This window comes from Plecotus auritus (assembly GCF_963455305.1).
Source record: "Plecotus auritus genome assembly, chromosome: 2".
In the NCBI taxonomy this organism is placed as follows: domain Eukaryota; kingdom Metazoa; phylum Chordata; class Mammalia; order Chiroptera; family Vespertilionidae; genus Plecotus; species Plecotus auritus.
Genome location: NC_137771.1, coordinates 155,894,347 through 155,918,245, shown reverse-complemented (window position 1 = coordinate 155,918,245; position 23,899 = coordinate 155,894,347). Strand labels below are relative to the sequence as shown.

General features: G+C 42.5%; 1 protein-coding gene across 1 annotated transcript in view; it reads left to right on the top strand.

The window, feature by feature from the left end:
- The window catches only part of MYH15 (myosin heavy chain 15), a gene marked incomplete at both ends in the record, with an annotated part of 148,811 nt that overhangs the window by 113,693 nt on the left and 11,219 nt on the right, over nt 1-23,899 (top strand). Inside the window, 9 exon segments of the mRNA XM_080654673.1 lie at nt 4,507-4,575; nt 4,578-4,625; nt 8,933-9,056; nt 14,607-14,619; nt 14,622-14,801; nt 15,033-15,224; nt 19,396-19,521; nt 21,842-21,917; nt 21,920-22,008. Of these exon segments, the coding sequence (XP_080510799.1) occupies nt 4,507-4,575; nt 4,578-4,625; nt 8,933-9,056; nt 14,607-14,619; nt 14,622-14,801; nt 15,033-15,224; nt 19,396-19,521; nt 21,842-21,917; nt 21,920-22,008 (917 nt within the window).

Sequence of the window (23,899 nt, the reverse complement as noted above, 5' to 3'; positions counted from 1 at the left end):
ATTAGGTCTAGGAGGGGGTCTGAGAATTTGCATTTCTAACAAGTTCCCAGGTGAGGTGAGTGCTGCTTGATCTGGGTGGGATTTGGACAGAGGCCTGTTTCAAAAGATCTCCAAGTGATTCTAAGGTATGGTCAGTAGAGAACCTTGGGATCACTTCTTCTGGAAAGAGCTTACCATAGAAGGATTTATTATTCACACGAGAATTGCTATCCAGTTGGTTTGTTTTGTAACTGTTTAAAATTCTCACATCATACCACAGCCCAGGATCTCAGAACCAGAGGAGAGGCAAGCTCTTAAGCTCCTTCTACTGCCCCTGGACTGTGGGTAATTCCAAGAGCTATTTGGCCCTTCTCCACACCTCTTAGGTATTTGAGGCTTCCTCCTCAAAGAAGCAGAACTGACAATGACAGTATCGGGGGTGGAGGTTTGGATGCCTTACTCTGTCAAAGGCTTGTGTTCATGAGAGGCTAGCCACGGACCCTCAAGACCCGAGCTCCTTCAGATTCTTTGGTCTACCTGGCTTATTACATTAACTTCTGGCAGACAGTGACCCAGCTTATGCTTGAGAAACCCACCTTGGTGTTGAGCGGCAGTTGACAAAATAGCAGTCACTGGTGTTGATAGCTAAGCACCGACACTGGAAGTATAGGGATTCCGGGTCTGTATTTTGAGCACCGCCAGGCAGAACCTGGTATTGCTCCAGCCAGAAGGACCACCCTATGAAACTGTGCAGGTGTTCAATGCACAAACCTGTAAGAAGCACTATACTCACTGTAGGCAACTTTCTGGCAAATGAAGAAAGAGATGCCTTTTCCTAATTCAAAGGTCCCTTATATACCGGTGGTGGCCTTGACATCAAGTTACCAAGGATGGCATAACAGTCCCAGTGGGTCTCTGAGAACAGTCTTCTTAGCTTGATATCATGGGTCTGAGACTGGTTCTGTTTGCCACAGTTTGAGAATGGCACCAGGTTTTAGACCCCTGGGGTCAGACCAAACCTTGGTTCAGCAACCATGGTTCTTGAGTACTGGCTAGGAAAGAATTCAGAGACAAGACTCAAACTAGGCCAATAACTATGGAAGAAATTGAAGCAGTCATCAAAAAGCTTCCAGCAAACAAAGCCCGGGGACAGACGGCTTCACAGGGGAGTTTTACCAAACATTCAAGGAAGAATTAAAACCTATCCTCCTCAGACTTTTCCAAAAAATTCAAGAGGAAGGAATGCTTTCAAGCTCATTCTATGAAGCCAGCATCACCCTAATACCAAAACCAGATAAAGACAACACAATGAAAGAGAATTACAGGCCAATATCCCTCATGAACATAGATGTCAAAATCCTCAACAAAATTCTAGCAAATCGGTTCCAGCAGTACATCAGAAAGATCATACACCATGACCAAGTAGGATTTATCCCAGGGATGCAAGGATGGTACAATATCTGCAAATCAATAAACGTGATACATCACATAAACAAATTGAAAGATAAAAATCACATAGTCATATCAATTGATGCAGAAAAAGCATTTGACAAAATCCAACACCCTTTCTTGATAAAAACTCTCAGCAAAGTGGGAATAGAAGGATCACACCTCAACATAATAAAAGCCCTATATGAAAAACCCACAGCCAACATCATACTCAATGGGCAAAAACTAAAACCATTTCCCCTAAGAATAGGAATAAGACAGGGATGCCCACTCTCACCACTTCTGTTCGACATAGTGCTGGAACTATTAGCCATTGCAATTAGACAAGAAGAAGAAATAAAAGGCATCCAAATTGGAAAAGAAGAAGTAAAGCTGTCCTTATTTGCAGATGACATGATATTGTACATAAAAAAACCCGAAAGACTCCATCAAAAAACTATTAGGCTTAATAAATGAATTCGGCAATGTAGCAGGATACAAAATTAATGCCAAGAAATCTATGGCATTTCTATACACCAAAAGTGAACTTACAGAAAGAGAGACTAAAAAAGCAATCCCGTTTACCATCGCACCAAAAAAATTAAGATACCTAGGAATAAACTTAACCAAGGAGGTAAAAGACCTATACGTGGAAAACTACAGGACACTGAAAAAAGAGATAGAGGAAGACGTAAACAGATGGAAGAACATACCATGTTCATGGATTGGTAGAATCAACATCATTAAAATGTCCATACTACCCAAAGCAATCTATAGATTCAATGCACTCCCCATTAAAATACCAATGGCATATTTCACAGACCTAGAAAGAACTCTCCAGAAATTCATCTGGAATAAAAAAAGACCCCGAATAGCCTCAGCAATCATGAGAAAGAAGAACAAAGTAGGTGGGGTCTCAATACCAGATTTCAAGCTGTATTACAAGGCCACTGTTCTCAAAACAGCCCGGTACTGGCACAAGAACATCCATATAGACCAATGGGATAGAATAGAGAATCAGATATCGACCCAAACCACTATGCTCAATTAATATTTGACAAAGGAGGCATGAACATACAATGGATTCAAGACAGTCTCTTCAATAAATGGTGTTGGGAAAATTGGACAGATAGATGCAAAAAAATGAAACTAGATCACCAACTTACCCCATACACAAAAATAAACTCAAAATGGATAAAGGACTTAAACATAATATGGGAAACCATAAAAATACTAGAGGAATCCACAGGCAGAGAAATCTCAGACATATGCCAAAGCAATTTCTTCACCGATACCGCTCCTAGGGCAATGGAAACTAAAGAGAAAATAAACAAATGGGACTACATCAAAATAAAAAGCTTTTGCACAGCAAAAGAAACCATCAACAAAACAATAAGCAAGTCCACTGTATGGGAGAACATATTTGCAAATATTATCACTGATAAAGGTTTAATCTACAACATCTACAGGGAACTTATACAACTTAATAAAAGGAAGATAAATGATCCAATAAAAAAATGGGCAACAGACTTAAATAGAATCTTTTCATAAGAAGACAGAAGGAAGGCCAAGAGACATATGAAAACATGCTCAAAGTCACTAATTATCCGAGAGATGCAAATCAAAATGACAATGCAGTACCATCTCACACCTGTCAGAATGGCAATCATCAACAAATCAACAAATGACAAGTGCTGGTGAGGATGCAGAGAAAAAGGAACCCTCGTGCACTGCTGGTGGGAATGCAGACTGGTGCAGCCACTGTGGAGAACAGTATGGAGTTTCCTCAAAAAACTAAAAATGGAACTCCCATTTGACCCAGTGATCCCTCTTCTAGGAATATATCCCAAGAAACTAGAAACACCAATCAGAAAGGATATATGCACCCCTATGTTCATCGCAGCACAATTCACCATAGCTAAGATTTGGAAACAGCCTAAATGCCCATCAGCAGATGAGTGGATTAAAAAACTATGGTACATCCACATAATGGAATACTATGCTGCTATAAAAAGAAGGAATTCTTACCATTTGCAGCAGCATGGATGGACCTGGAGAGCATTATGTTAAGTGAAATAAGCCAGGCAATGAAAGAAAAATACCACATGATCTCACTCATTTATGGAAAATAAAGAACATTATAACCTGATGAACAAAAAGATAGATACAGAGGCAGTAAAGCACCAAACAGATTGTCAAATTACAGCGGGAAGGCTGGGAAGTGTTGGGGAGGAGGGGAAAGAGATCAACCAAAGGACTTGTATGCATGCCTATAAGCACAACCAATGGACACAAGACACTGGGTGTGGGAGGATGAGGGCATGTGACAAGGGGTAGGGGAGGCTGGGGGAAGGTCAATGGGGGAACAAAAAAGGAGATATATGTACTACAATATGTAATACTTTAAACAATAAAAAATTAAAAAAAAGACTCAAACTATAAGAGAACATTTATTTGGAAAGTCACAGAGGTAGAAGAAGTGAGTGGTAGAAGAAATAGGCTCAGAAAACAAGTTACAGAAGCAAACGAAGGGCCCTTGGAGCTTAGAAGTGAGGAGGGTAATGGTGACAGGCATAGGGGAAAGGGAAAGGAGTGGGAAAGGCTCTGTCAGGCTCCCAGGAGAGAGAGCGCCCTGCGTCTTCCTCCTAATGGGTTTTAAGAAGATTTTAGGGGAGGTCCCAGGGGAAGATCTCAGTGGAATATTCAGCAGCTTTCCAGGTATGTCCTACCAGGGTTGTGGTCTCCACTGATTGATTGACTGGTGCCATTATTCAAAGCAGTTGGTCCTGAGGTCAACTTTGGTTTCATTGTCTGGTTTTGCTGCTTTTCTGGGCCTGGAGCTGAAATACAACTGAGGCCTAGATGTTATCTCTAGAGAGGAAAGGTCAGGGGGGTCCAATAGAATGAACAGCGATTTGCTGGGGGAGGAAAGGTCACCCTAGGGGCAAGGTCCCACCTTACAATTGTCCGTTACTGGGCACCTAGGACTTTCCACCTAGGTGACCTTCTGTACCTGTACCATCATCCTTGCTCTGCTCACATCTGTCTAGCTGCATACCACAGTTCCTTTAATTTTGCTCTTTTATTTTTCCCTTTCAGAAGAGATTTCTAATCTGACAAATCAGCTGAGAGAAGAAAACAAGAAGTTAAGTGAAATGGAAAAGGTTAAGAGATTGAACAAGAGAAGACTGAAGTCCAGGTGGTGCTGGAAGAAGCAGGTATTACCTTCAGGTAGTAAAGAAGATTTTTATCATTGCAATAAAGCAGAAGGTCTGCATTCCAGCAACAACAACAACACAGTGACACTTATTCACCTGTTAACAACATGGTAGGCATACCCAGTGCGTAGACCCTCATACTCAAACGTCAAAATGGGCATCATCGGGGGAAGGGGAGGGGCTTACTGGACGTTTGGACAGTCAGGCCTTTCCCAGGCTCTGTTGAATCAGAATCTGGATTTTAACCAGATCCCTTGGTGTTTCATGTGCACATTAACATTTGGGAAGAACTGACCTAGAATATCGCCTCCTGTGTAGTAGAGGTTCAGTAAATATTTGTTGAATGTTGAAAATAAATATCCTCACACTTTCTCCTCTCTAAACAAAATCAATCAAAACACTTCTCCCCCCCCCCCCCATAAAAATTTAGGTAATTTGTTTCTGAAAGCTCATTTTGTGTGGGCTGTTTGACAGGAATATTTTCAGTGGCATGGATTAAAAGTTCAGGAAAACTCTGATTTTGGCCTGAACTCAAGAAGCACAGTGTGATTGAAAGGACTGCTGAGAAGAACGTTTGTCAAAGGGGGTGAACTAAAAAGGTAGTTACCCTGTCACAGTCATTAAGTAGTTAATTAGAGCTGCAATACCTCCTTTCTAACAGTTGAATTTCATTTGCTTGACCCACCCTTAGAATGAGCACCCACTCCCATTTAAACGCACCCTACCCCCACTCACCCTCCAACAGAAACAATGATTTTTTTTAGAAGACACAGCAGTCAGTTTAGTCAGGGCCGTTTGGAAGTGTGATTGTGGAAAATTAGTCTCCAGAGCACTGCTTTGTGCCAAGCAGTGTGTACTGCATTTATCTCACCACTACATTTCTGTGAGAACCCTGCCAGACAGAAGCTGTGTTCATATTTATTACCCTTGCGTGTAGAGTTGTCAAGTGGACAGCACTTGACACAGCTTTTGCCTTTTTATGCATAATTGTTTTCCCAAAGTCGCCTACATCTTATACAGAATCCTTGCAATTAGCAGTGCGGAGTTCCCTAGCAAAGCTGTTCTTGTAAAATTGGTAAACCTTGTTTCATTTACTTATTCCCTTCAGCTGGCTCTCTGGGCATTCTAGCTAGGAATTTTCTAAAGCTACCACCTTAACCCAAAGAAGTAATTTCTATGGTAGAAGTTTCAAGCACCACGACAATCTAATGAGACATATAATTGGTCAGCAGTACCGGTAGTCCTGTAGAACATATAGACATCTTGGCATATTAAACTGACTACCATCAAAGGTGAGACTACCAAGGCCATAGCACTCATACCATTTAGTACCACTAGATGGCATTCTATTCTATTCACATTTTCTCAAGCTTTGTCTTCAGCCACATCCATAAATACTTCATCAACTTGGACATGTATTTGTAAAATTGGGTTATTTATTTTCCTGGGTGAGCCTTTATGAGAAACTTTATCAGATTATCTCTGAAGTCACAAAACTCAAATTATCCCAGGTCACCTCCTACAAAGATTCACTTTCTCAGTGCAATCTGGAGGGTGAGAGGTGGCACTTTCCCCCGAAGAAAGAAAGGGTACCATTCCCTAGGAGGAAATTGCTATCCAAGTGTTTTTTATCTGTTTTCTTTTATATTGAAGGTAGTGTTCAGAGAAGAGCAGCAAGACCTTAGCCATATTAAAATTTCCAACATCTTTCTTATTTTTGTTTTGAAACTTCTACTCAGTTTTACTTTTTACTCTTTGTGGTATATGCTAATCACTCCTTACAAAAGACTACCATAAAAATTATTCCTTCTCTCAGGAATGTCTGCCAATTGTTAACTGACCATAGATTGTCATCACCCCTTGTGCCCTATTTAAAAATATATGTTTTTATTGATTTTATAGAGAGAGGAAGAGATAGGCAAGGAGAGAGAAACGTTGAAGCAAGAGAGAAACATGGATTGGTTGCCTCCTGCACACACCTCCACCAGGGACCAAACCTGCAACCTGGACATGTGCCTTGACCGGGAATTGAACCAGCGACCTTTCAGTGCACAGAACAATGCTCAACCAACTGAACCTCACTGGCCAGGGCCCCTGTACCCTTTATAAACACCTCCCTCAGTATTACCCAAGTGCTTTTTTGTCTTTACATACATTTTTAAGAACAGGCTTTAAAAATATAATCAAGCCCACATTTTAAAACTTGAATGACCTTTATAATAACTCTGGTAATAATTGCCTTATCTTTAAATATTCAGAGGACTAGGAGATCTCCCTACCTGCCAAAGCAATTCATATGAAGTAGTAGTAATAATTATGGTGATAATGAATGGCTCACACTGAATGTATGTGTCAAATGCATCCTAAATTTCTTTGTTATTCTGCATATCACAGTATTTGGGCACTATTCTGTTTCTTGCTCTCTGAATGCTTTCAACTTTTTCTCTATCCCTCTGTGATATCCAGAATTAAAAGATTCCAGGTGGAATTCTTGTGCCAGTTTGATACGTTTATTGATTCATCCCAAAGATGGAATACATTATAAAAAGTCGAGTAATAAATTTAAAGGTTTAAACAGAGTCATAGACAAGATTGGAGTTTTCTATTTTAAAAATGCTTTAGAACTCTAGTTCTTGAACTACAGCTGAAAACCCTAAGAATGTCAGAGCTATTAAGTGACATTGTTAGCAGTGCAACGGCACCAGGTGTTACACTGGTGGAGCCGGACCGGACCTCAGTACTTGAGTTTCGGCTAAGAAAGAATTCAGAGCCAGGACTCAAACTATAAAAGAAAGTTTATTTAGAAAGTCACAGAGGTAGAAGAAGTGAGCTACAGAAAAAAAAAAAAAAAAAAAAAAAAAAGGTGGAGGGGTGCTTTAGGAAATGAATTCCAGAGACAAAAGAAAGGCCCTTGGAATTTAGGGAACAGAGAGAGGCAAGGAATAAGTGCCCAGGAGAGGCGGGGGGTAGTATTGGCTGGCACAGGGAGGGGAAAGCCTAGGTGTGCTCTGTAGAGAGAGCTGCACTGGGGTTGTCATCTTGCAGACCTCTGGGAAGGATCCCAATAGATTATTCATCAGTTTTCCAGGTGTGTCTCCACAGATTGGTCAGTTCCAGGGCAGGGGCTATTAGTCAATGCAGCTGGTCCTGAGGCAGCAGAGTCAGTGTCTTGTCTGGTTTGCTGCTTTTCTGGGCCTGGAGGTGAAACACAGCTGAGGCACAGATGTATTTGATGTGGGTCAGAACCTCACTGTTTTGGGGGCTTAATGCTTAAGGGCTATTCTCTTGGCCCTTGTTTGTTCCCCCTGCAAGAGGGTCTAACCCATATGACTGCAACATGCCAGGGGAGGCAGTCAGGGGAGAGTTCAAACCCCATGACCAACATATGAAAGGTCAGGGGTCTAAACTGCCTGACCAGAGATATGCTGGGGGAGGAAAGGTTACCTTGGGGGTAAAGTCCTTGTTTTCCCAGGTTTCCCCATTGCTAGGTACCTGGGGCTTTCCACCCTGGTGACCTGTACTTGGCCCATCCTCCTTGCTCTGCTCATGTCTGTCTAACTGCCCAACACCACATGAACAGACAAAACTCACCCCTGTTTCATCCTGTTCCCAACTTAAGGGACCTGATTTGAACTTAGATCTTTCTCAGAAACTCTAAAGAGCTACCTTAGTGACATACCTTTTATAAAGAAAAAAAAATTGTCCAAAGTGGACTTAATTTAGTGCTTTTTATTTATATACTAGAGACCTGGTTCACGAAATTCATGCACTGGGGGGCGGGGGGTTGAGCCCTTAGCCCAGCCTGCACTCTCTCTAATCCAGGACCCCTTGGGGGATGTCCGACTGCTGGTTTAGGCCCGATCCCAGGGGTTGGGCCTAAACTGGCAGTCAGACATTCCTCTCACAATCCCGGACCACTGGCTCCTAATTGCTCACCTGCCTGCCTGCCTGGTTGTCCCTAACTGCCACCCCCTGCCAGCCTGATCGTCCCTCACTGCCTCTGCATGCTGGCCTGATTGCCCCTAACTGGCCCCCTTCTGGCCTGGTCGCCCCTAACTGCCCCCCCACTGCTGGCCAGGTCATCCCCAACTGCTCCCCATACCCGTTGGCCTGGTTTCCCAAAACTGCCCCCCCCCCCACGCTGGCCTGGTCACCCCCAACTGCCTCCTTTGCCGGCCTGGTCATCCCATGCAGCCTACTGTTCAGTTGTTTGGTTGTCCCTCACTAACCCCCTGCCAGCCTGGTTACAGGCAGCCATCTTATGAGGGCATGAGGCTCAATTTGCATATTACCTCTTTATTACATAGTATTTCAGGGAACTCTGAAATGTAATGAAAGCAAGAATCTTCATTTCCAGCTTGAACTCTCAGATACTAAAGCTGAACTTGAAAGAAAGCTTTCAGAAAAAGATGAAGAAATAGAAAATTTGGGGTATTTAAGATTATTTTGATGAGCAACAGTTGCATATTTCAGAACTCTTGATTGAACAGAACTCACAGTGCTTGGCTACTTTTATGACCCCTGTTGGAACATTATCAAAGAAACTTAGGCAGTCTAACTTGAATCTTTCTAGAAAGCTCACCACTGTTAATTATCAAGAAATACTTCTACACAATTACTATCAGTTTTTATAATTTTATTTACACTTGAGCAGCTTCTATTCCCATACAAACCTCAAATACTCACCCACGAAAAACTTAATTATATATACAATTACTGTGTATACTCTCTGAGTCTTTGTATAAAAAAGTCTCTTTCTTAGGTACTCAAGAAACTGAAATGCAGTGGAGGAAAAGAACTAAAAATGTGATGCTAGGTATTAAAATTAATGTCACATCAGAGTGAAATTTTCACATAGCCCTTGCCTTTACCTCTGGTCATTCATTTGGAGAGGAGAAGCCAAGAGCTAAGCTGCTTAATGAATCCCTGTTGAAGCAGCTGCATCCTAATAGTCAGGAAACTGAATTAGACAGGATTCGTGGGTGGTAGGCTCTCTTCCCGACTCCATCATTGCAAGCTGATGATTTTAGACATTTCACTTCTTAGCTTCTCAGTGAAGTGAGGGGATAAAAGCAGCTTCATACATGTCACAGAAGGTGGTAAGGAAGATCAGTAAGCTGATGTTGGCAAAGCACTTCACACTCTATAGATCAAAGGCACAATTATAAACATGGAATTAACTATGATTATATTATCTATCTGATCTGTTCCCCTAAGTCAAAGCCATGTGTCAGCAAGAAAATCATTGGAGTCCGAGGTTCAACTGGCAACTTGCTTTCAGTGCATTTGTTAAACACTAATAAAAAAACAAAAACCTGTTAACATGTACTGTTGAAATGGTTTCTTTCTCATAGCCCATTTTCAGACAAAAATCCCACAGGGGGTCATTTTTTAAAATGAGGATGTCAAGCCAAATTTGGGCCTTTGTGTGCTTTGCTCCCACTCATCGGCATTTTCCTCTCTAGGACTGACTGTGGTGATAAATTCTGGTCTACTTAAGAGGCTCTGAGTCTGTGGTGAAAATAAATTTTTTGATGAAAGGCAAAAATATTGGGCCTTGATATTTGCCCTACTTCCTTCCATGAGGAACAAAAATGAATGTCTCCTTGTATACTTAAAAAACACACCAAAAAGCACCCTTAAAAAAACACACCAAAAAGCACCCTTATTTCAGGTAATGTCAAACCTGTGCCTATTAATAAACCGAGCTAAGGAAAAACGAATCCTCAGAGAGTCTGCATCTCATCAGGTCCATCTGAGCGTCGTAGAGCTATTCCCCGAAGGTAATTATCTTAGTGCAAAGGAAGCCCGAGAGTCAAACAGCTAGGGCTGGAGAAGAAAGAGAGGAAGACTAGACAGGAGCTGGGAAAGAAGGGGCTGAAAAAGAAGGGGCGGGTTGGAGGGAGGGGTGAGCTATTCATGGGTTTTAGTTAATGACTCATAATCACTATAATAGGTACATCTGGAAAGGAAAGATGAGCATGTCTTACAAAATTTCACAAATAGCATCCCAGGCCCCCTTTGCGTGGAATGCTCTGTGTGAGTCCAGATTGTATCAGACTTCAGGCCTAGGAGAGGAGGGGAACAATGGAATGTGAGGGGAAAATTTGAGCAAAGCATAGGATTTCAAGCCATCAAAGATAACCCAGGTAAATTATAGAACTCAAGGGAAACATTGCCTGAGGCCAAGGTGAGGTTCTAGGTCCTATGTCCACATAAACCATAGGTAACTCTACAGGAACGGAAGGAGGCCTCTGAGACAGGACCCAGGAAGCTGAAGGGACCACAAAAGCAGGAGAGAGACTCAGAGGCAAAGGCAAAACCTTGACTGCTTCAAACTGGGCAACTCACTCCATTCTCTTCTGTTCAGCTCACTCTTCGTTCTCTCCATGAGAACAGACCTGAGTGAGCTGGGCCTGGAAGCTTGGGTGGTGAAATGTATGAACAGCTGGGTTTGCGTGTTATGTGTTTTGCTTGTTCAGCAGATTTCTGAGCACATAATGTTGAGGAGACAATGTGCCTGCCATTTTAGGCAAGACTTCCTAAACTTTTATGGATGATAGGCCGACTTTTTGTTTGGTTTGTTTTATTCTTTAATTTCTGCAAATGTTATAATTAGCATAGCTAGAGTAAGGAGGTGACAATGTAGTCACTGATGGAGGGGAGGAGCTGTGGTGGCTGGCTTTGATCCTCTCCACCCCAGACACAGAAAAGGAGGACTAATGTCAAGGACCAGCTTACCGGCCACCTGGTGGCCATAAATGCCATATAAGGGAAGTCCTACCACAAGGCCCGAGATTGGGTTAAAAACAGGTATTTCCTGATTCTTCAGGGATCAGCAATTATATTCCTCCCAACCCAGGGTATTCAAAGACATGCTGAAATGTGTGAGGATTTTCTCACTGGCCTAGGCCAGGGTGCGACTGGCCTGTATTCTAGTCTCTCAGATAGACCCAGAGAATTGCTGTGGAAGGTGCTTTTTGGAATGAGGCATCGAAATTCCTTATTCTATCAAAATGCATTTGTTTGGTTCGATCACCAGTAGAAGGGTTAGGCAAATGTTTTCTGTTTAAAGCAGGTAGTAAATATTTTTGGCTTTGCAGGCCATCAGGGCTCTGTCACAACCACTCAACTCCGTAGTAGCTTAAAGCAGCCATAGACTTTGGAGATCAAATGGCATGGCCAGAATTGGCCCATAACCCATAGTGTGCCCACCACTGCCCTCTAGTCTCAGGTATATAGTAATGTGCCATCATCCTTTCACTCCATGTGGTCCACTCCTGTGAACTCAATAATATCACACTTTGCCTCGTGATCTTAAGTTGTATGCACCACCTGACTTCAGTTCTTTTATTGTTCGAGTCTCTGCCAGAAGAATATGTTTAAATCTCTTCTCATTTTTAAGTAAAATATTTCATCATGTCTACAAAAAGCAGGATCTCAAACTCATACATGGCATTTAGTTAACAGAATGCCTTGTTAATAATGTAAAGCTGAATCATATGTATTGAAATTAAGGAAAATCTTATATTTCTCTGATACAGAAAGCAGTATTGCAATAGAAAGGACCTATTGAATTGTCTATAGATTTTTCAAGTTTTAAGATTATTTTTTGTTGTTGTTTTATATTTGATTTCTTTCCTCAAATTGTATTTTACATTTCTGGAGGTGGGGGAAAGGAACTTTTTACCATAATGCCCTAGCCCCGAGAGCTTAATTTTTCTTAAAAATTCTACGTGGGGGAGTTTTCCTTGTAAAGATATCTTGACTCTGCATGAATTGTGGTGATTGTCTAGCAGCCATTCTCTAGGTCTGCATCGTATCCAAGCCTCTTAACCGCAGTACTTTTTATGTGTCTAGAGGCACTCATGAAGCTTCATAAACAACTGCGGGAAAAGGACAGCTTGAAACATTCAGTTTGTCTGCTTAAGCAGAATGTATCTCTGTATAGAGGATTTTGACACCAGACTAGGGATGCTTTAGTGTTCCTGTGTAAGGAGAGTCAGCAGTGGCAAAAATGAGTTTCCCCAGTGGAAGACAGAGAGATGTCTTAAACCTTTTAGTGATGTTGAGTGTGCGTGTCCTTGTAGGAGTTATGGGCTCAGGCTGCCATAACGAAATACATGAACTGGGTGGCTTAACCAACAGAAATTTGTTTTCTCACACTCCTGAAAGTTACACGTCCAAAGTCAAAGTGTCAGCAAATTTTTTTTCCCTGAAACCTCTCTCCTTGGCTTGCAGATGGCCATTCTCTTGCTGTGTCCTTTCTGTGTGTGTGCATTCCTGGTGTGTCTGTGTGTCCAAATGTCCTCTTTTTATAAGGTTGCCAGTCAGGTTGAATTAGGAACCATCCTCATGGCCTCATTTGACCTTAATCACCTCTTCAAAAGTCCTATCTCCTAATACAGTCACATCTGAGGTACTGGGAGTTAGGACTTCAACATTTAGTCATAACAGTCTCTATTAACATATATACTGACATCCCAATAGGATTCTGACCTGGGAACTGAGCAAAGGCCCAGGATCTAAAGATAGGCATGAGAGGATGACCTTAGCATATGGCAACCAGGAACATAGGGTTGGCAGAGGAGAGCTGTTAGTTCTGGAACCAGAAAGAGTTGTTCCCCATATATTTCCATAACTAACTACTCTGAGACCTAGTCCTACTAATGGACAGAAGGGTGGTCATGGAATGTGGTGCTTCCATCGGTCACCCAATCAGAAACCCTGGCCACCTGCCTATCCCCCTGCAGGCTACCCGCCTTTCTGATTGGCCTTAGAGTTCAGGACATAAACTCAATGACAACTCAATGTGCAATCTAATCCTGACCCAAGATGAGTATGTTGTGCTGACAGGCTCAATGAAGAAGAACAGAAAGGTTCTTTTCTCTTTTGCCTTATCTGTTTAGCACTCAGCCCTATTTAACAGGGTGAGCTTAACAAGGCACATGTTAGTTATAGCAGTTAAACACACCCACCAAAGCTCGATGGATGGCTTAAATTATCAAAGTTTGTTTGTTTTGCTCTAGGTCAGAATTGGAGTATGGGTGGAGAGCAGGCCACTATTCTTCAAAGTCATTTCCAGGTTTTTCCCATCTTGTAATGCTATGACCTTTCATATGTGGCCACCAAGTTTGTCATAGATGGGGACGAGAGAGTACAGGATCATGAGGAAAAAATTTGTATTGGCAAGGCTTGTAAACACTTTTGCCCATAGTCTATCCATAAGAATTCAGTTACATGCAAACTCACTGCAAAAGGGCTGGGAAATGATTGGCATGATTTCCTCAAACTTTTTTCATTGCCTTTCTGAACACACATTTATTGCCTAATCTTCTGTCACTTTGCAAGTGTGATTTCAGCATAGGGCTTTGTTTATGAAGTAATTCAGTATCACACAGCAGTTGGCTTTCTCAGACAATCCTTTGTTGTCTCTCACACACTCCCAGTGAGAGATAACCAAGCTATTCGAGGAAAGTTAAGTTTCTGGAGGCCATTGGAACAGCATTGCTGGAGCTCAAGACTTGTTTCTACCTGGGTAGCTCCTTCTTGCCTTGTTCAGACATTTCGCATCATTGAAAGTGTTTAAATACTATGACTGTCTGAAAGAGCATTCTTCCTTCACTCCTAGCCACTTTATAAAATACAGATAATTGCCATAGATTGTTCTTTGGGGGAGATCCTAAGACAAGGCTAAGTCTGCCCCACAGGAACCCCCAAAAGATTCCGGTGCTTCCCTTGATTCTTCCAGGAGGTTGGCCTGGGAATCTCAGTCTGTTATTATAGACATGTGCTCATTCACCAAACCCTTCAACCTCTGTGTTTTAAAACTGAAAACCCTTTAGACTCATTTTGTTAATTACCCAGAATTTTTCTTGAATTTTAATGCTCTTCTGTTTCCTAAACTGTTATTTACACAGCAGGTAACCTTTCTTAATTTGGGTGCATGATTTTTCCCCCTGAATGTTATTCTAAAATTAGGAGGAAACAGCAGTGTGTGCTGTTGACTCTCTGCAGTGTAGTCTGGATTCTGAAACCAGGAGCAGAATTGAGGCTACCCAGCTGAAGAGAAACACGGAAGGGGACCTCAATGAGATGGAACTCCAGCTTAGCTGTACCAACCGGCAGGTGACAGAGGTAACCAAGTCTCTGGGCCAACTTCAGATTGAAATCAAGGTATTTTCAAGTTGTAATATGGGGTTGGGGAATGCCTCTGATCATGGAAGCCAACCAATCAACAGATTGTATTGAGCAATAAAAGTGAGGACAACAAATCAAACCCTTCAAGAGAGTGGGAACATGCTTAAATTTAAGTTGGTGGAGCTTTCATCAGAACATACATGCACAGGTGCATATTCCATTGAACTCAGAGGGCCCTGTGCCCCTGGCCCATGTTTTCTCTCACAGGACCTGTGGGTGCAGCTGAACGACAGCACACACCTGAATAGTGAGCTGAAGGAGCAGGTGGCTATGGCTCAGTGGTGCAACTTTCTTCTCCAGTCTCAACTGGAGGAACTGAGGTCCTTGCAAGAGCAGACAGAATGTGGGTGCAGGCTGGTGGAGGAAACCACAGAAAGAATCTGTCTTTTCCATACCCAGGTGCGGCCCATAAACTCTTCCCATTACCTGCATCAGCTGGTTAAAGGCAGTGGTTTACACACGAGTCAGCCTGCAGCTATGCACAGTTGCCATGTTAACCCTGGGTGTGACATGTGAGGCACAGGGAGAGCCTTTGGCTTTTGAGCAGTGGTCACACTCTTTATTTATTCCCTAGTGTATGAGTTTCCTAGCGCTGCTGTAACAAGAACCACAAACTGGGTGACTTGAAACAACAGAAATATATTCTCTCACATTTCTGAAGGCTAGGAGACTGAAACCAAGGTGTTGGCAGCGTCATGCACCCTCTGAATCTCCTAGGTCAGTGGTCGGCAAACTGCGGCTTGCAAGCCACATGCGGCTCACGAGCCGCGGTTTGCCGCTCTGTTGACTAATGAGTTTGCTGACCACTGGGATAGGGGCTTAATTACAAGGAACAACAACAGCCTGTAATTATTGGAATCGAGAGTCTAGGTCAGTGGTCGGCAAACTCATTAGTCAACAGAGCGGCAAACTGCAGCTCACAAGCCGCATGTGGCTCGCGAGCCGCATTTTGCCGACCACTGTCCTAGGTGACCCCTTTCTTGCCTTTTCCTAGGTTCCGATGGTTTGTTGGCCATCTTTGTTGTTCCTTAGTTTATAGATGCATCATTTCAACCTTCCACCTTCACATGGCATTCTTGCTGCATGTCCTAACACCATCTTTCCTCTGTGAGCATCTGTCTCTGTCCAAATATTCTCTTTTTATGAGGACATCAGTGATTTTGGATTAGTGCCACACTGACAACTTCAACTTGATTACTTTACAAATATCCTATTTCCAAATAAGGTAACATTCTGAAGTGTTGGGGATTAGGATTCTAACATATGTTTTTTTGGGTAGGTTCCCAATTTGGCCCATAACACTAAGCCTTCTGCCAGAAGAATGGACTGTCAGGGCATTCACAGGATGCTAGGGAGAGGGAGATGAACATTCCCTAGTGTTCCAGAACTTGTTGCCTGCTTCTAAGCCACATGTTCCCCAGTATTCCAGGATTAAAACAACAACAACAAAGGACATTAGCAAGAAAACCTCCTGCTTCAGGGCCAAAGATAGCTAACAGTTTTGAGTTGCTGCTGCTGTGCTGTCAGAACTTTGGCTTCTCATGGAAGGTTATGTAAGTGATGCCAAGCAAGAATTCTTAGAATATTTGCCATTCTTATAGAATCAGGAAAAAAAGTCATAGTGGTTAGGACAACTGTGTATAGTAAATGGGTCATTCAACAAACATTTTAGGGCACCCACCAACCATTACTTGGACAGGTATACATGGGATAGATACAAAATGTCTCTATTATCCTAAAAGTATGACTCTTGTGATGTAGCAAGCACATCCCTACAAACAGCCTTCTCTGACCATCCTAGGCCTAGGTAGATGCACAGCATACTTAATCTGAGTCTTGAAGGATAAGTAAGTAGCCAGCCAGGTAGAGAGGAGTCAAGGGCAGAGGCATGGGGAGAAGAGGGAATTGGGAATGTTAAAGGAAATGGATATACTCACTAGAGCATGGGGTGAGGGTGGGACATATCAACAGAAATGATGCTAAGTAATAGCCAGGTCACCAGGGACCTTGAATCTAAGACCAATGGAATTCTGAATTCTGTCTTGTAGCTAATGAGGGTCTGCTGTGGAATTTTAGGTAGCTGAAAGTGAAGTTGTTAGATTTATATTTTAGGAAGTTTTACTCTCATGATTGCTATGAAGGGTGGATTAAAACAACTAGGGGAAGAATTATCATGCTCTGGGATATTTAGAAGTGTCTGCGGGGTCATTTTAGTTTCCACAGTGACTGAGAAGTGCCACTGAAATTTAATGGGGATGGTCCAGAGATGCTAATACTCCTGGGAGGTGCGGGATAATCCTACATCTCAAAGAATCTCCCCTTCCAGAATGCCAATTGTGTCCCCACTGAGAAAAAGGGAAGTATAAACCAGAGAGTACCAGCTGGAAGGCACTGCAATCAGATTGTGCCTACAGTTTGGCTGCTGTGTCCATGCACATGACACAATCCTGTTTGGATATCATGTGGTATAGAACAAACAGCCTGTAGGTGACGTGTGACTCCCAGCAGGGTAACTCACATCAACATGCTCTCTTTCTCTCAAGAAGGCTGATCTAAATACAATGAGTGGGATTCTTATAAAGTAGAATATCAAAATTTTTAAAACTAAATCATTCACTATCTGTAGTACTTAATAGCTATTGGTAACAAATCGTTTGCCATGCATATTATAACTGATAATGCACCAGTGAGTCCCTATATGATGAAAAACCACTAGCCTAGTGAGAGGTGAGGCCATCAACCACACATAGAGAGGAGGATATGGATAGGGGGTGAGGGGGGTTAAGCAGTAGAGAGAGCTGGTCTCTATGGCACATTTCCGAAAATGTAGGTGTGTAAGAGAAGCTACCACAAAAATGCAAATTCTCAGGTCTCACCCCAGACCTATGGAATCAGAAGCTCTGTGGTGGGAGCCAGGAATCAAGTGAGTTCTCAGGTGATGCTGCTGGTCAAGGCACTACCTTTCACCCACCATATCTAGGGGATACTATATTGTACCTAAGGACCCCTCCCTCACATAAATCACGTGGGGACACCCTGCAATGACTAAAACACTGTCAGTCTTCTAACAACATAATGAAACTTTTATGCAACCTTCTTAGGTCCTTCTGAATTCTCAGTCTTCTAAAACAAACATCTGAGGCCAAAGTTATCCTTGGCTAATTACACGTGTCCTTTTCAAACCTGATCTGTGACTGTCTAGATTACCTTTCCACACAGTACCCCTTAAACCTGCTTTTTCAAAAAAAGAACCAATTAGAGAGTCGTTCATCTTGAAAAGGTTTTTTTTTTTCATAAATTTATTTTTAATCTTTAACCAAGAATATGGTTTTATATTAATTTTAGAGAGAGTAAGGGAGAGGCAGAGAGAGAGACAGAGAAAGAAACATTGCTTGGTAGGCACCTTGACCAGGCATCAAACCTGTGACTTTTTGGTGTATGGGATGACACTCCAACTAACTGAGCCACACCAGTAGGGGCTCAGCTTGCAAAGGTTTTAACATTATCTCCCTCACAGATTAGCTGATTCTGTGTACAAACAAATCACTTTTAGCTTCCTATACAAAGACGTCGTTTCCCAGTAAAGTGCAGTGAGCATCCAGAATATACTCCAGAAAAACACACTTACCGACCCCAGGCCACATCCAAGGCAGTGGGAAGCCTGGGGGTGCCCAGAGCCTGGTTGTCCCTTAAGGACAGAGGATGGCAGCCTTGGTGGAGATGTTTCATGCCACCAGGAAAACAGGGAAAAACCTGTGGGGCAGGAATATCTCCCTTTCTGTTTCTAAGGCTCAGTCCTGCCACCGAGAGAGACACTAGCGGGTGGAAAGTGAAAAGACAGGAGAAATAAAAAATAGAAAGCTCGTGCCTTTTATAGACACTCTCTATGCTCAGGTTTCATACCTTCAGAAAATCTGTGCTTCAAACGTGGACCAAATAGCAGTAAAAGGAGCTCCAACCTCTTGTCACACCCCAGGAAGGAAAGAATTAGGACAGCACCAGCCACAGAACAAAGAATCCTCCCGCGCAGTGTGGTGGCAGGGAGCTCATCTCAAGGACTCTTCCCACCTCCTCACTGCAAAGCTCCATAGGAAAGGGAGGTAGATAAAGAGGAAGATTGTTGTTTCCTGGAGCATCATGCTGGACACTGAGTGTTATTCCCCAGCCCCCTGCTCCCGAAGGTCTGCAGTTGACCCTGACTTCTGCTCTGGGACATTTGTTCTACCCCATCAAAGAGCTAAGGCAGAAAAATATTGTTCAGCAAGTTGAAAACCAAACACCTGTCCCTGGCTTGTAGGTTACCTGAATCCATTTCTCCTTTCTGATTCAGGCTGTCATCTCTTTGTTACTGAATGGTTGAAATTGCTTCCATTCAAGTATGCCTTTGATGGCAAAGAGGCTTTTCTAACGTGGCCTCCTGGGGTTGGAAATGTTGCTGAAGTGAGTGTGGCTGACTAGAATAAAACGCAGTCTTGGCCCGAGCCCTGTCCCATTGCCTGTCCCAAACATATTAGCTTGTGTTCGCATCGCTGGTCTCAACTCGCCTAACGAGATGGCTGCTTTTCCTTAGAATACAGGTCTCCTCGGCCAGAAGAAGAAACTGGAGGTTGATGTTGCCAGGATGCAGAAGGAAGCTGGAGAAGCCGTGCGGAGGTGTCGAAATGCAGATGAGAAAGCCAAGAAGGCAGCCGCTGAAGTGGGTGCATTGACTGCCTGCTCACTCCTGCCTTCCAGAGTTGACTGGAGCAGTAGCCACTGGTCAGAGGCCAAGCTGCAGCCAAAAAGGATTCCTTTGATTCTCCAAACAGCCAGGAGGAGGTTAGCTCACCCTTCTGCTCTCTGTTCCCATTTTGAAGAATTAGACCAATTAACTCCTCCCCTTCAACCTCCTAAGGCAATGAAAAGGAGCAGTTGAATTTCTATAAGCAAAACCTTATGAAAGCAAGGGACTTTTTTTAAAAAACTTAAGCCACTTTGTGCTGTGAATTGATATATCTAATGTGTAGAAACAATTCTTCCTGTGTTTACTTACAAATAGCTGTGTTTCTAGAGTGTGTAACCGTTTTATGATGATGCTTATTTCACTTATTTCTTACAAGCCATACTACTGCTTATGTAGCAGAATAGGTTGATAAAGAGGGGCTTCAGGGTTGGTGTGTGCCTTCTTTATTTACAACTTAAAAATTGTTGAGGGCAGTGCTTTTCCTCAATGACACTCAGCTCAGGGTCGCCCCCCAGCCTTGGCTGTACTTTTGTGGGAACAGGAGAAAGGCCACCCTCTGGGCACCTTCTGTGGGCAGATGTAGCACTCATCTCAAAGGATAAGCAGAAGGAAATGCTCACCAAAAAAAATTCAGGAAGGAGGGTGGAGGGAGAAGGTGGACCCAGCCTTGCAGGCTCCAGCTGAGTGGGCTTGGGCTTGATTTCAGCCTCCACTCACTCCAACACCATCAGGTATTTTGTATAGTCCAAACAATCCACCCTAGACAGCAGCCTTGACCTTGAGGATTAAAGGAAGCTGCTCCTCTTGCGGAAAAGGGTATGGGAATTGGGGAGGAAGACAAGATAGTCAATTCAATTGTACATTTGTCATTTTGAAATTCAGATGAGGGGAAGAGCTTGTGTCTGTGTTAGACTGAGTTATTTAGCCCTTGGGGAGTTGAACAAAACTTTTGCACCACAACCTGGCTACCTGGTCACTGTAGGATCCGGAAGAATGGAGAAGCATGCCTGTCACTCGCCATTTTGTATCAAGGCAGACACTTCTGCTCTCTGATGGGGAAGGGGGTGTGAAAGCATAAATGTTTGGCCAAAGGAAAATTAATGTGCTTAACATTTATGCAAATCCACATAGATAGAAAGGAATAAAAAGAGCTTCTAGATCTGCTTGGTAAATTTATGTAGTCATACATTATGAAGACTGTATCTGCTTAACTTTGCTTTTTATAGATTTTTTTTGACTAAGTTGAAAAATGAACTCACTACCTCTCACCACCCTTGAATTTTCCAGTAGTTTAGCTCTGAGTCCCAGCCTCACATAACAGAGCCCAAAGCTGCCTTCGTAATTTATTCTTTGCCCTCACCATCTGCATAGACGTCTCACACTTAAATTATACAGATGGTTGGTAACCTGATAGACAGAGAAGCTTTGCCTGGGAGGATAGTGTTCTTACATTAAATGCACTGAGAGATTCAGGAAACAGTTCTTAATAATTGCATCAAGACACTAAGCCCTTGTATATATAGCCAAAGCCAACAGAGGGCTTCACAAGCAAGAATTAACCTAGCGTGTGCCAGATTATTGGCATGCAGAACAGCTGTTGCTGCCAAATTCCAGGAGCCTAAACTTGTTTGCAGTTGTGAATCATAGAAGTGAGTTGTGAAAAAGATTCTCATAGGCACTCCACACTTTTTCCTGGTGCATGATGTCACAGGACGTGTCCCAGTGCTTTGGTCAATTAAAAGTTCTTGCTTCGCCCTGGCAGGTGTGGCTCAGTTGGTTGGAGTATTATCTCGCACACTGAAAAGTCATGGGTTTGATTACTGTCAGGGCACATACCCAGGTTGCGGATTCAATCCCCTGTCAGGGCACATATGGGAGGCAACCAATTGATATTTATCTCTCACATCGATGTTTCTCTCTTTCTCTCCCTTTTCCCCTACCTCTCCCTTTCTTTCTCTCTGAAATAATTTTTTAGAACATTTAAAAACTTGTTGCTTCAGTGGCTCATCTTACTTTTAGTATAGGGTGTTGGGTAATAATGTCCATATGGTACTTCATCTTTTGTCTGTTCCACCACCCCTCACCCTAGTTTCTTCAGTAGCTGCTGCTATCTTGAGTGCCTTTTCTTCATAACTCTGAGGGCCACAGACATTAGGGAGAGCCTGATGGGAAGAGATTACATACACAGAGGCAAGGCATGACATCTAGTTAGATCAAGAACTGAAGACTGTGGGTAGAAATGTTAAGATCAATTGGCTACCAGATTATCTCAGTTTCTTTCCTGCTTTTCTAGGTAGCAAACATGTCAGAAGAACTGAAGAAAGATCAAGATGCCAATGCACACATGGAGAAGATGAGAAGTAATATGGAGTAAACAAAGACTTACAAAAAAGGCTGGATGAAGCTGAACAGATGGCCCTGATGGGGAGTAGAAAGCAAATCCAGAAACTAGAATCCAGGGTAGAAGTTGGCCTGGGTAATCATGGGGTCTTCCCAATTTCCAATTCAAGTCCATATTGTCTGAAATAACACCAGATAATCCATACCTCCCTTATCACTTTTGCTTCTGGTGTTTTCAGATCTCTAAGAGGGTTAGATTTCAGTGTATTCATTCTTTCTTGTTTGACTTTGGGACATTTCTCTTGGACTAGATTAAATCTGTCTTCCCCCTTCCTGCTACCTGAAACACACCTCTTCCCACTCACCTACACCAGCTCTGGACTCTCCGGAGCCAGGTGACCTCCTGTTCCACTCACTCCCTCACAGTCTTGCTTTTGTTGCTTCCTTGGCCCATTTCCTAACAGCCAGAGAAGGGAAACAACTAAATCAAGTATCAAGAAAGACAGAGTGAAGATATAGTAAGGGCTGACAGAAATGATGTAGTACCTGCCTTCAGGGAGCTTAAAAACAAATAGAAAGACCTATCTTGAAAATAGGATTTTTAAAATTATTGAATCAATTTCAGTGACTCTGTACAGGTCATGTGACAAATGCTACAAGATGGAAAGAATATTTGACTGGGATTTGATGGCTCAGAAGGGCCTCTGAAAAGTAAAGTATTGCCTTTGCTCATTTATGGTGTACCCATACAATGGAATACCAATGTGCATTTATGGTACCACAGTCATATAGTCACACTGTTTTAAAAGGAATGAGGAAAAGCTCTATAATGGGTCCTGGAGACCATGCCTATAGCATGATGATAAAAGGTGCAGGAAATGTGGAGAGTGTACAGTCTTTTGTGCAAGAAAGGGGGGAAATATGAAGTTATGTGCACATATGCCTATATTTTAAAAAATAAATGGTGACAGGATAAAACAAAGACTAATAAAAACAGCTGTTCAAGAAGGGGGATGCAGAGATAAAAGTTGGACCTGCTGAATGCACCTTGTCGTTTGATTGCAAAATCACATAAAATATTTATATGCTTCATAATTAAAACATTTAAATCAACGAGGAAAATAAAACAAAGCAATCCCTAACATTTTAACACAAATGGAAGCAAACGAAGCTAACTGTGGATCAAGTTGGGAGGCACAGAACACAAAGAACAATGATCCCCATGACTTGTGAACAGTGTGCTGTTTGTACATCTCTCACGAAGTCAATCTAAGGCTAAAAAAAAAAAAAAAAAAAAAAGGCAAATGAGGCAAACTGCACTCATAGTTTCAAAATAAGATCTTATTATTGCTATTAGCAACAATACTAATATAATTATTTATTCAACAACATATGTAAGAACCAAGGTTTTTAGGATAAAGGAAAAGCATATAGGCATACAATCAAATAACTTAGAATATACTTTTTTTCCTAAAAAGACATAAATGATACTGGTATTTCTAACTCAAATTTAAGGTGACAAGATTTAATTTTATTTCCAATTGCTGTTTGTCCACTATTGAGGCCTAGAACTAATGATAACTCAGTAGCAATGAGCTCCTAAATATCAATGATACTAAAGAATTACAATGAACTTTCTTTAAAACATAATCACAATACCATCCTATATAATAAAAGCCTAATATGCTAAGTGTCTGGTCATCTGGTTGGTCAGTCATTCAACCAATCAAAGCATAATATGCTAATGATATGCTAAGGCCACTCAACCACTCACTATGACATGCACTGACCACTAGGAGGCAGACGCTTCGACCGGTAGGTTAGCTTGCTGCTGGGGTTTGGCCGATTAGGACTGAACGAGATGGGCTGGACATGCCCTGGAACCCTCCCGTGGTCCCTCCCCAGCTAGCCAACCTCCCGCATCCCTCCCCGGCCCCAATTGTGCACTGGTGAGGTCCTTCAGCCTGGCCTGCACCCCCTCGCAATCCGGGACCCCTTGGGCAATGTCAGA